The following is a 16051-nucleotide window of genomic DNA, read 5'->3' on the forward strand; positions in this document are numbered from 1 at the left end:
GTTGTGGAGAATTCAAGAGTCTGTGTAAATGACTATTCGGTTTCAGTTTGACTGGTGCCGTGTGACGGGGTTGCCAGGTTCTGTTTGGCCTACCTGGCAACCTTTATGTCCCCTTTCACAAGAGCTCAACAAAACTGGGTGGCAATCTACTTTGTTTCCTAAGTTTCAGCTCTGTATCTGCAAGCGCTAATTCTAAATTTTGCCTACAAAAAAGACTAAACCAGTTGAGATTTGGATGACAGACAGAGCCATTTTTGTCCTTACAAACACATCTAAACCCATGATATGAGTCATAGATGTGCCTCTCAGTGCTTTTACTGTCATCAAAATGCAATTAATGTCACGCAAAAGGATGTAGGGGTGTTGATTGGTCGTTGCAGGTGCGTCTGCTCAGGATTCAATTGTTCTACTGTAGAATAAGGAGGGCACTTCCACCCGACAAAACCTGACGTGGGTCAGGCTGGTTGTCTGGTTCTTTGTTATTCATGAAATGTTGAATTTCTTGATGCTTGAAAAGTCCAAGCACGAGGTTTGAGACCTTGAACTTTTGCCTTTTTCTCTGCTGGCTTACTAAACTCTCTCTGTACATATAAGGAGTCTGAGCTTTTTAGCTTTTCAGCTTTGATTAATAAGCTCAAAGAATGTAACAGACTCCATAAACCGTCCTGCAATATTTACCACGTCTCTGAGCTTACGCGCTTTTAGCCATCTTATGTTATTCTTCTAGGACGCATGAGACTTTTTGCACTGTCACAAGTTACCCTTCTTTAAACAAAGCACGTATCTGAGGACTTTACAGACTCCTGGGGGAGCTGTGTAAACTTTCATAAAGAAAAAGTCATTTATGTAGTTCTGTCACTTATTCCCATCCAGATGTTTTAGCCTCATTCATAACCTGAGCCTTAGATCTTTCATACTCCACTTTGCTTTCCTGAATACACCTAAGGAGTGGTTATAGTTGCTGCTTGAACACATACGGTGTCTGCATGTTACAGGGTATGGATGCAGAGCTCACAGCACGTAGTCCTCAACATCATCTATAATGTTAGGTTAGAACGGTGCCTTAGATTAAGATTTAGTGTGGGTTGTTTGTTTTGGGTTTTTTTATTGTTTCACAGTCAACTAAGAAAGCTTCTCCTTACCTCGGCCTCGACAATCATTCTACTCAACAAGGGCAACTTTGTGAATATGAATATTTCTCTAGACGTTTTACTAACAATGCCCTGTCCACATATTACATTTGTACTGTAAATATATCTAAAGTTTACTGAGATACTGACTGTTAAAACAATAAAGCCTTGAAAAAATATGTTTCCATTTCTTGCTGTGAAGAGGAAAAATGGGGCTTCATATCAGTTTGTTTTTATTCATGTTTTGCATTTAATGTCACTCATTAAGAATACATGAGCACTTTATATTTCAGTATGGGTTCATCTAAACAGTTTTCTCGTTTTCTATTTGTGCATTCAGAGATGTAACAGACTATTAATCAAAGCTGGTATGTATTAGCAGCAGGAAGCATATTAAAAGCATTTTCCCCCCCAAAAGATTCCAGTAAGCCACTGAAAAGACTTTTGTCTCAATAGGCTCTACAAAATCCTGTATTAGATATATAGTGCACATCACAAACCCACAAAGAAAATACGTCATGTTAGTATCCAATCCCTGACTCTGAAACAAGCTGCAGTTATGTTTACATAGATAAATGCAAGTTAATTGACACAGCCTGTAGTTTGGCAACCTTGCAAATTTTTGTCAAAAAGTCAGTTTAGGTGTTAACTCCACATCATCAAATTCTCAGATGCACAACAGTTTGCACATTTTACAGCTTCTTAGCACAGTCGGGGCAATAAATGTGCTCTCCATTGATGACAAAGCGCTTGTTGGCCAAGGAGAGGGAGCACTTCTTGCAGTTGAAGCAGTACTCATGCCAGGACAATCCCTCATAGTTGACCACATTGGTGCCGTGGCCAAACCCTGCACAGAGACACATGAGGGTGTTTTTTAATACAAAAAAAAGGATGTTAACATAAAGCATAGGTGTCAAACTCTGGCCCGCGGGCCAGATTTGGCCCGCGAAGCCATACCAAATTACTATCAGAGCTGGCCTACTGGTATTATACAGCTAATATATATATATATTGTTTAGTATTAAGCTTTGCTTGTTCCATATTCAGTTTTTTAGCAAAATGTGTTTGAGTCCATAAGAAAAGATTCATTCTTATATCTGGAGGAATAAATATATTTCAATAAATATTAACGTTAGCCCGCGACTTTGTTCCAGTTTTGAATTTTGGCCCACTGTGTATTTGAGTTTGACACCCCTGACATAAAGCATAAAGGCCAAAACATGTAATACATGATCTTACCGTTTGAGACCAAAACAACATGTAAGAGCTAAAGGATTAAATTTAAAAGGGGAAATTGCGTAAGGAGGGAAAAGCTCCCTATCATTGGCACTAATCTCCATTTAAATCCAAGTGCTTATTCATGCATTAGTCATTTATTATGCCTGCCATAAGACAAATTGTAATATTTTTGCTTGTTCAGCTGACCTGCTGTGTGCTGCCTGAACAAATTGAAGTTGTGCTGAAAGTTTATTGGAAGTAATTTAAATGGTTGTCTGCCAGAGATGAAAACAAAGTGTTGCCCTTTTCTTGCTCTCAGATACAATAAATGTCTAACTATATAACACAGTACTTCTAAACCTTACTCCAAACAACGTTGGTCTTAAATGAGTGAGAAACAACACGAAGAAAGTACGCAAAACATTTTAGATCATTTTTTTAAAATGAATCCCAGCGCACATTATGTAGACAACAAAACAAATGATGATGCTTCCCTGACCTGTTATTGGGTTCTTGCAGCCATGGCACTTCTTGGCCACATCAGTCTTGTAGCAGTCCACGCAGTAAATGTTGTCCTCATGAGAAGTGAAGCGAGTTCCTGCCAGAGATTTATGGCAGGTTTTGCACACGAAACACTCGGAGTGCCATGGCTGGTCCTGGTAGCTGATCCCTCCAGAGGTGATGGGCTTGGAAAGGCAGATATTTTGATTCTGATGTCAAACACAACGGGATGATAACTAAATGTAGAGAATGATAAAGTCTGTGCTTGTACCTGCTTGCAGTGGAAGCATTTCTTGGCAAACTTCTTTTCGTGGCAGGGAGAACAGTAGATGTCCTCACCCTTGGCCAGGAAACTCTGTGTGCGGATTGGCTGCTTGCACTCAATGCAGGTGAAGCATTCCTCATGCCACACCTTGTTCTTGTACTCCACGTTCTGAGATCCTGAATAACAAGATGATTGAAAACGAATTATCTGGGCTGAAAATTTGCTTAGTCTATAACGAGGAGGGACATTATGTATATATATATATCAGTGCCCTGTCTGATATTATCATATGTACTATCATTACTATCAAGGTTCATGCTACCTTGTTGTATCCGAGGGAATTTTTAAAATGAAAGAATTCATTACATCCTATAACTTTTGCCGTGTTTATTAAAGTGTTGTTGTTGTATGCGCAAAATAATGTTCTATAGAAAAATTATTACCCACAGAAATAATGTCATGAAAACTTTTCAGAGAGAAAAGGTGTGTATATGGTGCAAACCCACCTGGCATGACCACCTTGTAGCAGCCCTGGCAGCGATTGCCATCCTCTCGGGAGCCACACTTGCCACACATTATCTTCCCATCATCCCGAGCGCTGAATGCCTCACTGGCCAGTGACTTGTAGCACTTGGCACAGCGGAAACAGTCCTCATGCCAGTAGCGGTTCTTGTGGTGCAGCTCCTGAGGGGGAAAAGCAGGGGTGGGGAGGTGAGCAGAGGTGCCCTCACTAAGTCCTGATGCAGACCTCATTAAAATGGAGTTTGTTTACTCATCATGTGGACTGAGGCTCAGGGGCCGAATAGAGAACAAACCTATGTGACTGGCATAAAAGTGGTAATGAAGTGAAGTAGGATGTGGTGAGCCATGAAGGAGTTAGAGGTCTGAGAGGGTGGAAATGCACAATGAGGTATATAAGCTCCATTATTAGGAATGACACATCTTTTCACACAGTTAACTGCCTGTGACCGAGTACTAAGAGCATTTTCAAGGCAGAAGTCGGTGCTTTATAATAGCCAGACCTCAAGTTACAGCCAGAGAGCACTCTGAACATATAGTACATACAGTTAGGTCCACAATTATTTGGACAAGCAGCAACGTCAAGCAAATATTGCCTTCAAAGGATTTTGAGGAAGTTATTAGGAACAATCCCGTATGTCAGGTTATTTTAATTTGTCCAGTTACTTTAAGACCCTGTGAATAAAATTGGCTGTTACACCTAAACTGTTTATAATTTAGTTAAAAGCCTTGAATTAAAGCTGACAGTCTGCACTTCAGTCACGTTTATTCAAAAGCCTCAATGACGATTTACATCTACAAAAGGCATTTTAAAATTTAGATAGCTGCCACCCAGGGTCTACTCAGCATGGCTGATGTGAAAATGGCCTATACGCAGATCAGAAGTCTCCTTTCTCTACAAAATGACCTTTAAAATGTTTTTATTTTGTCCTTGGAATCTGCGAGGAATATCTAGAAAGCTTCCGAAACCCTAATCCATTTTAGGATCTTTGCACTTAACCAAATAAAAGTACAAATATTAAGTATAATAGCATTTAGGATATATTAATTTGTGTAAGAAATCTTTACATTACACTCAAAGCTTAAACAAAAAAAAAAAATCATTCTTTTCCATCCACACTATTTTCACCTTGGAGTCAGCACCAATGGGGCGTTTGCACTCTGCGCACGTATTGGCGCAGAGCTTATCAAAGCACTTGGTGCACACGTGCTTGTCATCCTTCTTCACATACTTCTTGCCATGCAGATTGTCACGGCAGTAGTAGCAGTCAAAGCGATCAGTCATGGTGGAGGTTAGATAACTCCTGGGACCTGTGAGGAGACGAGAGGAGGAGAGTGTCACTGAATGTGTACAGAGAATCTGCTCTCCACGTTTAGGTCTGCCTACATGGCTGGATGTTTCCTTGTAGCACCAGCAGGGGGCACTGTTGCATTTTCTACAGCATGGAATCAACATATGAAGCATTCTGAACCCCTTATAGTAGCAGCTCAGAAAGTTTGAAGTTGCTTATATTGACAGGTTGAATATAAGCAACAATAAATTCCACCCACATATATGCATATATACATCTGACCTCTTAACCTAAAAAAATAGATGCTGAATTTATATTTAGTCTTCAGTGGAAAGATGTATATGTTTTTTCTGCTTTCCCATTGAGACACTATGACATGTGGCTCTAACAGCAGCATACCAAACTGATGAGAGAAGTGTGAGTGAGGGAAAAAAGCAGCCCACAGATGTCTACTTGTTGATTGCAGGTTTCCTGGCCTGTAGACTTTTTTTTATCAAGCTCTCCCTGGAAAGCTTATTTTTAGACGCATTCCCTTCACCCCCTCCACCTCAAAGCTGTCTCCCCAGAGCCCCGGCCCACATTCGATCTTTTGTCTTGCGTTTTGGTCAGATCACTTTATTAGATGATATTGTAAACTTTGTGTCAGAGTGGCTTTGCTACTTTATCGGTCAACATTCCTGCATTCCTGTCACAGTTGACATCCAGCGTGAGTAATTTTCTGGAATAAATAGTTATGCATAGTGTGGACAAATAAGCACTATCTAGATCACTTTAAAAGCTTATCTGGAAGCCAGAAAGGGTAGCTGAACAGTCTGTGAACTTTAGAAAAATTGATTTATTTGGATACACAGATATCATTTTAATCCGATGCAACAGCAGCTATGGAGGAAACAATGCAGGGTATGACAATTGTCCCAGTAACCATAGGAGCAAAGAAAACATTTATGCAGGGAGCTATTTAAGTAAGATGTGGTTAAAAAAATAAAAATAAAAGCCACGTGAAAGCGATGCGAGGTATGTGGTGTGCTCTGTTCTGCAGCTGTGCTCAAGGGATAAAGACTGGACTGGGGACTGAGCAGTGACACGCCTTACTCCACCTAAACTCACCCCCTTGTAGCATTTCATGGCAAAACCCCCTTCAGTCCAACACAGTCAACCTTGTCAAATCACACACAGTACACATTACTAAGCCCAGCAAGCCCGGAGATCTATTTTAGACTTGGACACTCTATTTAAAGTCCATTGACCTTCCAAAGTGGACAAATGTAGATGGATGGAGACTGATGACTGCTGGGACTATGCAGCTATTGTGGCTCCAGCTGACACATTCCCAGTACTTTAATCTGCTGTTGCAAACAGCGTGACAGCTGCCCCCTGTCAAACAGCCGTGATGTACAATGATGCTCAGCTGTGGTGGGAGAGGTCTATACCACTGTGCTCCCTTCGGGGAGGAGTCTTCTTTAGTGGGAAAGGTCACAGTGAGATCACTTCAAGAAGTGAGTCAAACACTGGACAGACTGAATATCAGCCGAAATAATATCTGTTGAAGTGTTCTGTTCTTTAACATTCCTTAAAGAAAACTGAAAGTGTTCCCATCTTCATGTGAAAGTGTTATAGAGGTAAAGGTGCATGGCAATAACAATTTCCAAAATTTCAAAATAGGCCCCTGAACACTTTTAAACAGTCACTACATAATTGAACATCCACACATTGTAATATTAAACCACAAATCCATAGTACAACATGGCCTTTTCATGATGATACAATATAATGAGGAGTTATTGGGTCTATTAAGTTATTTTACTGCAGAAAAATACAAAATTATATATAGACAGACAGACAGACAGACAGATAGATAGATAGATAGATAGATAGATAGATAGATAGATAGATAGATAGATAAGCTATTTAACAATCACGAACCCGTCCTCTAAAATGAGCATTGTGAGTTGAATCATGGCCTTTTAAACACTGTTTCAATAAATACTGAATATTATATTCATGCAGAAGGTAAAATTCATTGCAGGCTGTTGTGTTCATCTGCATCAGCTTCAGGTAAAATAAACTGGCATACTTATCACATAGTACAATTGACTAACATTTATTAAATGCTTTTTCTGTGGAGATATATATATATATATATATATATATATATATATATATATATATATATATATATATATATATATATATATATATTTTTTTTTTTTTAACATTTCATCTAAAATAAATAAAGTACAGGGAATATTTGAGCTTTAATTGTGGTGTTAATTTACTCATCCACCTTCTGAAGTGAAAAAAAGTTCCTTGAATTCAAGTTGTTTTGTTTTTTTTATACATGCTTTCCCTGGTTTTGTTTTGATCCAAAGGGAAATGTTATATCTGTATCAGAACTTCAGTGAAGTTTTTCATTAAACCACCTGAAGATGTTAAAACTGATCATTTAAAAATAGCCCGTATTCATATTACAGGTGAGGTTGTTTCACACATCGAGAAAATCTCAGTGGACCTGCTCCGTTTTTCTGAAAACAATCAGAAGAAAACACACTGACTTCATTATCTGAAAACAGACCTGTTCTTCTTACCTGTTACAAAAACATTTTGCATCAGATTAGAAAAACCAAAAAAAACAGGCAAAAAGTTTTTACCTGAGTGTCTGTATGTCATGTTTGCGTTCCAGAAAGGCCGAAAAGAAGAACAAGAAAAGAAAAGGAAGACAAAACAGGGTCAGTAGCATCCACAGAGGGTCGAACCTGGAGACCACACATCTTGTTAAGAAATGGGGGCTGTATATACCCCTTTGTGACCCGACCCCAAATCCAAATCCAACCTTCACCCCTCCTGTCCTTTTTAGGGAATGCATTAGAGAATAGATGGATGAGAGAGAGAGAGAGTATGATGCAGAGATTAGGTGATTCAGATTGGATTCCTCTGCTGTAACATCAGCAGGTGAAAAAAAAAGGAAAACACAGCCTGGGGGGTTTGAATGATGACCGTGAGGGATAACAGATACTCCCACTGCCCTGACTTTAAATGTTTTGTAAGACTCTTCAGAAGATGTACAGCTGATATGTGGGATAATTCAAAGGGATGACTCACAAGAGGAACAAGTTGATATTGATTGAGATGAGGAGGGCAGCTGTTTAGTGGAGAGTTATATAAAGATCTCCTCTTATATATTCATGAGTGGATACTATGGAAAAAACTAGTGGAGTTTGAAGAATAGAAAAAAAATGAAGCCAAGAGTGCTGAATTCTTTCTCTGTTATCTCGTTGATTCAGATTTCAGGAAAGAATATTGTATTTAAATCCAGAGGAAACACCCACACATTCCTCACTAATACTCTTGCCAAAAACAAATTCTCCTCATGCAGTTACAATACTTAACCCAGACCAACAACTGAAACAGAAACATTTGTTATTATTAACAAAACATGAGGCCAAAATGATTAGATATTATTTTACAGGAACAACAGACAGGTTCCCAAGTCATGAGTAGAAAAAACCCCCCTTCTGGTTAGCAAACAGCAGATATGGAACAACATTATCATTTATTTGGAGCTATTTGACCACCGGATCAATCAGTATATCAAATATAACTAATATGTTCACATTACTTTAGCTCTGATATGGTCTATGAAAACTCCTTGAGGTAAATACCTGTATCAAAATGTTCCACTATGTTAGCCCGTTGTTTTGCAGGTCGTCTACAACATATTTTTATAACAATTTTAAAGAAACTACCTGTATGCTGTTTCCTAAAACAAAGATATAAAAGCATTATGAGTAAATTAAAACAGTAAAGTTGTGTTCTAGTGTTTGACCTAATGTTATGTAGGAAATAAGCTTCCTTACATTCAGTTAACTTCCACTGTTTCTACTAATACCAGAAACATTATGGTCACCATCATCTTGTTTTCTCATCATCTTGTCAGCTCAAATGCAGAACTACAGAGAGCACTTTCTTCTGATTCATTCAAGCTTTTAGACTCAGACAAGTTTAAAGCCAGAAATATGAGACCACGATGAAAATTAAAGGAAACTGAAAGCCCACAGACTAACAGAAAGTAAAATCTAATGAGTTGGGAACCATAAAACTCTCTATTTACTCCCTAACTAGTGTATAGAAAAGAAAATGTCCTATGTTGCTCACAAAACACATCTAAATATACACACAAACTAGTGAGTGTGTGTCTGTGTGCTTGTGCCACACTGTTTAAAGGGCATCTGGTTGTAATTACAGATTCGATTTGGTCCATTACCATAGAACACAATATTACATTTGTTCTCTTTTATAATCTGTCACGCAATTACTGCAAACCCACAAAGACTAATCAATATGTCGAGAGGCGCCATGACTCTCCAGCCTATAAAAATCTCCAGGAGATGGTCTGCTCAGGAAATCTGTTACTTCTCAGTTTGTTTGCATACTTAACTTTAAGTCTTGTTTCAGATTATTATGTCTGTAACCAGATAATTTTGCCCCACATCCTTTTTCTCCTTTAGTTTGTTTGGATCATCTATCTTGGTCTTTATCTCTTTGTCTGCACTGCGATGCATTCCTCTCATCGTTGCCTTGACTTCATGTGAATTTTGATCATAAGGGGTGGGGCAAACTGGAAAGGTCACAGTCTAACAGTTTGATAAACTGGATAACTGATAATGGAGTAATTATGATGGCGTGGTAAACGGTGGATTTTTCTTTTTTTGTCTTTCTCTTATTATTTTTTAACCAGTAGAGGTCCAATATTAAGGTACACACTCTGTCATTTAGAAGGTTTTATACATCAGGACATAATAGAAAAATTACCTCATCCAGATATTAAAATTTAAATTTCCTTACATAGGTAAAACCTCAAATGAAGAACAACACATGACACAGTGTACATCCACGTTTCATTAACTTGCAGAACTGCCTGCAATAAGTTAAAGTAATTGTTTTCTGCATGACTTTATCAATCTCTCACATCATTGTGGAGGAATTTTGTCCCACTTTTCTGTACAACGTTGCTTCAGTTCATTTGCAGGTCTTTTAAGGTCTCGCCGCAGCATTTCAGTCCGGTTGAGGTCTGGACTTTGACTAGGCTTTTGCAACACCATGATTCTTTTGTTTTTCAGTCATTCGGCTGCATATTTGTTCCTCTGCTTGGGATCGTTGGCCTGCTGCCTGCCCCCATTTAGGTCAAAAGTCAGCTGTCAGACAGATGGCTGACAACCTAAAACGTCACCCTCTGCCACCTTGCTCGACAGTTGGTATGAGGTATTTGTGCTGACATGCTTTTTGGTTTCCTCCAGACATGGTGTTCTGCATTATGGCCACACATCTCCAATTTAGTACCGCCTGTCCAAAGGGCATTGTTCTATAAGTCTTGTAGCCTGTTCAGATTCAGTTTTTCAAACCTAACATGCTAACAGCATCTGAGGTGTAGCACTTCGGTTTTTGGTGTTTTTTTGCAGTTTCTCTGAGCATCCCAAAGCCTGGCAGTATGGAAATGACCCCGTAACCCTTCCTAGACTGACAGGCAGTAACAATTGCTTCTTTGAGATCATTGCTGATGTCTTTCCTCCTAGGCATTCCATTAAGACACAACTGAACGCTCCAGAACAGCAAACTACCAAAATCTCTGCTGTTATAGATGTGCTCACATTTACTGACGATCAGTGATTCAAGTGCATTTGATTCAAGTACCTGGCTGCTACTTATCCTTTTTTGGGAAACCCAAACAACCCCTGGTCAGCTGACTCACTAAAATATGTTCCAAATAAGAAAATCCTGGTTGGTGATGTAATAAATTTGCCATTTTTATATTTAGAGAAAAAAGGAGGACAGAGGCTGTAAAGTCATTCACAATGCTAATGGAAACAGACAGTAATCCAGGCAGTAATATGCCCTCTCACACAGTGTGTGTACTTTTGAAACTGCTCCTGTTGTAAGACGCAATGAATTTGATGAATTTTTAGGTGGAGGTTTCAAGCTCATTATCTAACACCTCTCTAAGCTGGCAGCGCTGAGAAACAGGAAATCTGGCCTGTACTTCCTGAATAATAGCAAGTCATTTGGGGTGACTGACATAGGCAGCCACCCTCATTCTCATTGTTACCAACAGCAACAAAACCCTTGTCTATTTGTCTGAGAGCTCATTTCTCAACATGACCTCGTGTCCTGGACATCTCAGTGTCTCAGTCACCCTCCAAATCTGGTTAGTGGGCAGACAGCCTGAGCCACACTATCTTTGTCAGGGGAACAGTGAATCACCAAACACACACACAGAAACACACACACAGCGACATAGCACACCAACCATTTGTTCATGTACGGAGCCGTGTTACAAGATGGACATAAGGTCAGGATGAGACTGCAAGACCCAAACACGCCGAGGTCAAATATATTCTAACGAAAAGGCCACAAGGGACGGTCGATCAACACAGTAACACCCGTTAAACTAATACATCTTAGATGTGAGTGTTGCTAACACGCACACAGTCACGCACTATAACTTTCAGACTAAAGCTAAAAGTTCGTTTCCCTGGTGCTCATTGCTCTCACATGGCTCAAGCCTCTAAACATAAAGAACTTATTTCTTTCTGCTGATGCAAGGAGCGATAGTTTACAGAGAAGAAGAAATCCAGTTGTGTACTTGACAATGGATTCAATATTTAATTAATGATAAAAAGTAAAGGTGAAATATCCCCTGTCAGTTTCTGTGGTTCGGTCAGCGTTCTGGTTGTCAGAGTAAAACAATGTTATACTTGTATGTACAAAATAATGTCAAAGAGTGAAAGGGTACCATTTATTTTTTAAATTTCATAGTCTTTAACCTACTTCTACAGGCCAAATCACACCATGATGTATGTCATCATAATTATTTGTTGAATGATAATGATTGCTGAATTAACATGAACTAAAGTCATACTTTCCAAAGTGCACGACTTTTCACTCAGCTGCATTTAACCGACGGCTATAGCAGTTGTATAAAAGCATATACAGAACATAAATATAGCTATTTGAATCTGCTGAACTCAGTCCCACATCATGCTTGTGTAATGACTGTAAACTGGCACATTTTGCACACTCGTGCACTTAATTGCACATAACTTTAATATCAAGCAGTGCAAATTTGCTCTTTTTGTGTTGATATTGAACTTGTATATAAAAGAATTCAAAAATGTTAAATTATTTATTTAAAGGCATGCAAATCATGCATACATTTCAATGTTTTTTTAAATCATGAACTGTTTTGTATGGATAATATTTAAAAAAAAAAAACAAAAAAACAACAACAACAAAAAAAAGAACTTGTATATAAAAGACCGTATAACAACATGATCTGTCCTTTCTGAATGATAAAGAATCCCAATCATATTTTTCTCAGCGATTTTCTGTTTGTTTTTTGTGTGGCTAAAGAAGGAAAATAAAGGAGGACTAGTACATCTACACAGAGCACAGAGAGGATATTACTTCCTCTCAGCGGGGTCGGCCCACACAGATAAACAAGCAGCATTGCCTATTTAGGTTCTGGGCTGGTGAGAGCGCCGTTTCATGCGTTTCAACAACTTAGTCATCGGCACTCAGGCACAACCTCTTTGTTTGTCTCTCTCTTCACTCTGTCTGAAAGAAATGATGGAACTTCCCTCTTAACTAAAGTATGTCTCTGTCAGGATAAACTGCTGGCTTAATGCCCCCACCCCAGTTGTCTAAGTGTGGCAGATGTTGATGGAAAGGTACCCTCAGAGGCACTGAGACATAGCACTTTAAATGTATATCAATCATATATCACATATCAGGCTTTATAAATGAATAATCTGTCACTCTCTGCTTGGATGTGTACACTGCTTTTATGCTGATTTTACTAAAAGTTAAAAAAAGAAAAAAGACTTAGACAGGAGGAACATATAACCATGTGAAAAAGTCTTTTCAGTTTGAAACTGGGTTAATTTATGTCCCATCTAAGTACAACGTTTTTATGGATTTTGAAGGATGGTGAAGTCATACTGGAAACACAAAAAGGTCCAGTGTTCCAAAGAAAAAGCTGTAATCTCCAGGTCTCTTTAATGACATCATGCATTTGGTTTGGCAGCTGCCCAAACGGGAAGGGAGGAGATGGTAAGCTGGTTTATGTTGTAACAGTTTATGGCCACACATCATACCTTTGGGTTTTGCTCTTCATTATACAAACAAAAACTTATCTGTAGCACATATATGTCAGTACAAACTGCTACTAGATTTCCAATCCAAAGCAATATTCTTGCAACTATTCTTATTAGTGTAAATGAGTTATATCCAGATATTATATAGTATATAAGAGTTCCTCACAGATTACCTTAGAATTAGTTCATTTGCTAATAAAAGTAAGCATAAGCATATATCTATAAACATACGGCATACATAAAAGAACATTTTCTTCTTCATTTAAATATATGCGGACTGACGCCCCAAACAAAGCGCATCACCTGTTGCGTGTCATAGTGCGTGAAATTAAGGAGCTGATTTCAGAGTAATTCAAGCATGTTACCTATTTCCACACCGACCCTTTGCGTCATTAACTTAAATGTCTGAAATGTCCGTCCGATAAGGAAGAAAAGTAACAATTACGCATTTTAAGTAAGTAAGTTTTTGGCACAAACATCCTTGTGATAAATCGCTCCTTGTTTCACATAAACTAAAGCGAACTTTAGCAGCTACCTAATAATGTACTGCGGTTTGGACTCACCTTTGCAACGCGTAAAGATGAGCGCCTTTCACTCTACGCCAGCAGTGCGTCCAGTGGGTTTGGCCGAGAGGTGAAATCTGCTGAGGCGACGAGGCTTTAAAGACAGGGGGAGCAAAGGAAGAAAAAAAGCTTGAGGACATCAGCCAAACCTCTGTAAGCGCTCATAAACAATGACCTCAGCCAGGAATTTACAAGCCCTCTTAGCGAAGTTCTCGTCGGTCCTGCAGTCAAGACAAACGAATCGTTTATCATTTATCTGCATCAACGAGCACTGACACTTTTACATTCATTAGTGAGTGTCACGGCAGGTCTGCGCTACAGGAAACCTGTGGTATGAAATTATTAACGCTCGCTACATTTATTTTCATTTTTTCATCCTACAAAAAAAAAAAAAAAAAAAAAAAAAAATAGCCTGACTTGTTAACTTCACACACTTTTTGTCCCACTTCTGTGCTGGTCTCACTTGCCTCCTTCTTTGGTAACGAATAGACGAATAACATCAAGATGACTCATTCTAAAACTCAAAGTAAATACTTGCAGCTTGCAAGCTTAAGCCCCAAGGTTCTTCCAGCACAATTACAAAGTGATGATTAAATGCTGAAAAGGTGCTGCTCTTATGTAACACAGATGGCACCTTTTATAGCTGTAACCGCCAATCATCGCTTGAACTTCATCCATATCCATCCACTGAGAAACACCAGGCCTGTGAAAAAGATGACTGATGATCCATTTGTTTGTAAAGTCGGCGAAGATTTGGCGGAAGGACTTAATGGTCAGAAGGTCCTACTTGTCGTTTTAATGGCTGTCATGGTTAGTCAAACACCTGGCATAAATACAGATTCATTCATTCAGCTCATTGCCGACGCCAAAAAACCCATTATATCTATTTATTTCCAGCCATATGCATCTGCATGCGTGCCTACTTAATAATAAGCCGCTAACTGCAAACACGTCACATTACTGTAAGAACACAGCAACTGTTGTGACACAAGAGCTACAACATTGATCAGAGCCATGTGTTCAGGTTGTGCAGGTCCTTGCAAACCTTGTCATAAATGTATGAATTCAATGGTGCACAGGGAGAAAAAATGTCTTCTGCAGAGCATCAAACTTTCTCTGATATTGTTATATAATTTACTATGATTTTTTTAATAAAATAAAAGAATAGTAATTTGCAGTTATTTGTCTTCAAAAATCAAATACGCCGACTCATGTGAGGAATGTATGAAATGTAAACAGCACTCAAGTCAAGCCTGAACCAAAGTGGTCCTGTAAAATTACCATTTCCTCTGTGGAGTGTAAATCCAGGGTACAGACATTCTTGAGCACACTGGAGGGAGTTGTTCCCATATTAGGAGCACGTTACCTGATATCTGGCACAAATCATGCCCCAGGAGAGTTAAACGCCATCATTCCTGGCAGGTTAAGATCCAGACTTTACACTCACACCACTTTTCTTTAAAAAATTGTTAGTATTTTGTTTTGTTTTTTGCCTTTAGCTCTATCCTACCTAAGACTAATGAATCAATACAGGTCATCAGTTACATGTAATGAATATCAAAATATGATCAAACTGGAAAAAAAATGGAGATCATTGAACAAGAACATGAAGGTGACCTGGATTTTAAAGCCCATCTCAGAAACTTAATATCACACTGGCAGCGGTGGCATGATGGTTAGCTCTGTCGCCTCACTGTTGCCTGGGTATGAATCTACCATCTTCCAGGTTGGGCCTTGGTAGGCTCCAGCACCCCCACAACCCTGAATGGGATAAGCAAAAGAGAATTTGATGGATAGTATCACACTGGATTAAAGGTTAAGGAGGCTTTTAACTAAGGCTCAGTATAAAATCCAACCCTTTAATCTACCCCAGATTTGGGTTTAAGGAAATAATTAATGTGCTCTTCAAACTTTTAAATTATAGTTGCTTAAAATAGAGTTGTCTCCTTGTAAGAGGCTGTGTATGTCTACAAGCTGTAAGCAGTAGATTCCTGTACTCTTAAGTTATTTTTTAATAACGTCCAGAGGCAAGAAAACTAAAACAATGCATATTTTTCTACCATCTTGCAACCCTGACTCTAGAGTTGGGAATGCAAACTACATAATGTTTTAAAATGTGGATTATTAAGTCAGCTTGAAGCCAAATTTTATTCCTCTCTAAAATATCTGAAATCACATTGGATGCCAGCTCAGACTACCTGTCAGACTTCTAACGTAATTAATATTATAAACCGATTATTACACTGTAAGAAAATCCCTTCTCTGATTCATTCAACTCAAATGAAATCACTTCTGGCACTAAACTCATTTCATGTTTCTCAGGATGGGATGATCTCAAGAGTTCACGGCTTCATTCTTTTAAAGCCCAGACATCCACAATAAATAAATGAACAGTAAAAGAGGAGGCCATTACAGT

The 16051-nt window shown here is 38.7% G+C and overlaps 1 protein-coding gene across 3 annotated transcripts; it reads right to left on the reverse strand.

Moving 5' to 3' along the window:
• Nucleotides 1–1346: 1346 nt before the first annotated feature.
• Nucleotides 1347–14173, reverse strand: fhl1a (four and a half LIM domains 1a). Of its 3 annotated transcripts, XM_026145283.1 has the most exons (7): nt 14070–14173; nt 13636–13729; nt 4763–4944; nt 3621–3798; nt 3121–3290; nt 2848–3034; nt 1347–1977 (listed from the first exon to the last, which is right to left on the reverse strand). In XM_026145283.1, the coding sequence occupies exons 3-7, from the start codon at nt 4916–4918 to the stop codon at nt 1823–1825; spliced, it is 846 nt and encodes a 281-aa protein (XP_026001068.1). In that variant the 5' UTR covers nt 4919–4944; nt 13636–13729; nt 14070–14173; the 3' UTR covers nt 1347–1822. The 3 variants fall into 3 exon arrangements, with proteins under 3 accessions (XP_026001068.1, XP_026001059.1, XP_026001051.1); XM_026145274.1 differs by lacking the exon at nt 14070–14173 and having other exon boundaries at nt 13636–13838; XM_026145266.1 differs by lacking the exons at nt 13636–13729; nt 14070–14173 and adding an exon at nt 7574–7697.
• Between the last annotated feature and the right edge of the window lie 1878 nt (nt 14174–16051).

Source organism: Astatotilapia calliptera, chromosome 2 (genome assembly GCF_900246225.1).
Source record: "Astatotilapia calliptera chromosome 2, fAstCal1.2, whole genome shotgun sequence".
In the NCBI taxonomy this organism is placed as follows: Eukaryota; Metazoa; Chordata; class Actinopteri; order Cichliformes; family Cichlidae; genus Astatotilapia; species Astatotilapia calliptera.

Coding starts and splice junctions, on each gene's coding strand:
- fhl1a (XM_026145266.1), bottom strand. Junction 3,799..4,762: donor CCATTGGTGCTGACTCCAAG/GTGAAAATAGTG, acceptor TTTCCCCCTCAG/GAGCTGCACCACAAGAACCG. Junction 1,978..2,847: donor CTGCAAGAACCCAATAACAG/GTCAGGGAAGCA, acceptor GTCTCTGTGCAG/GGTTTGGCCACGGCACCAAT.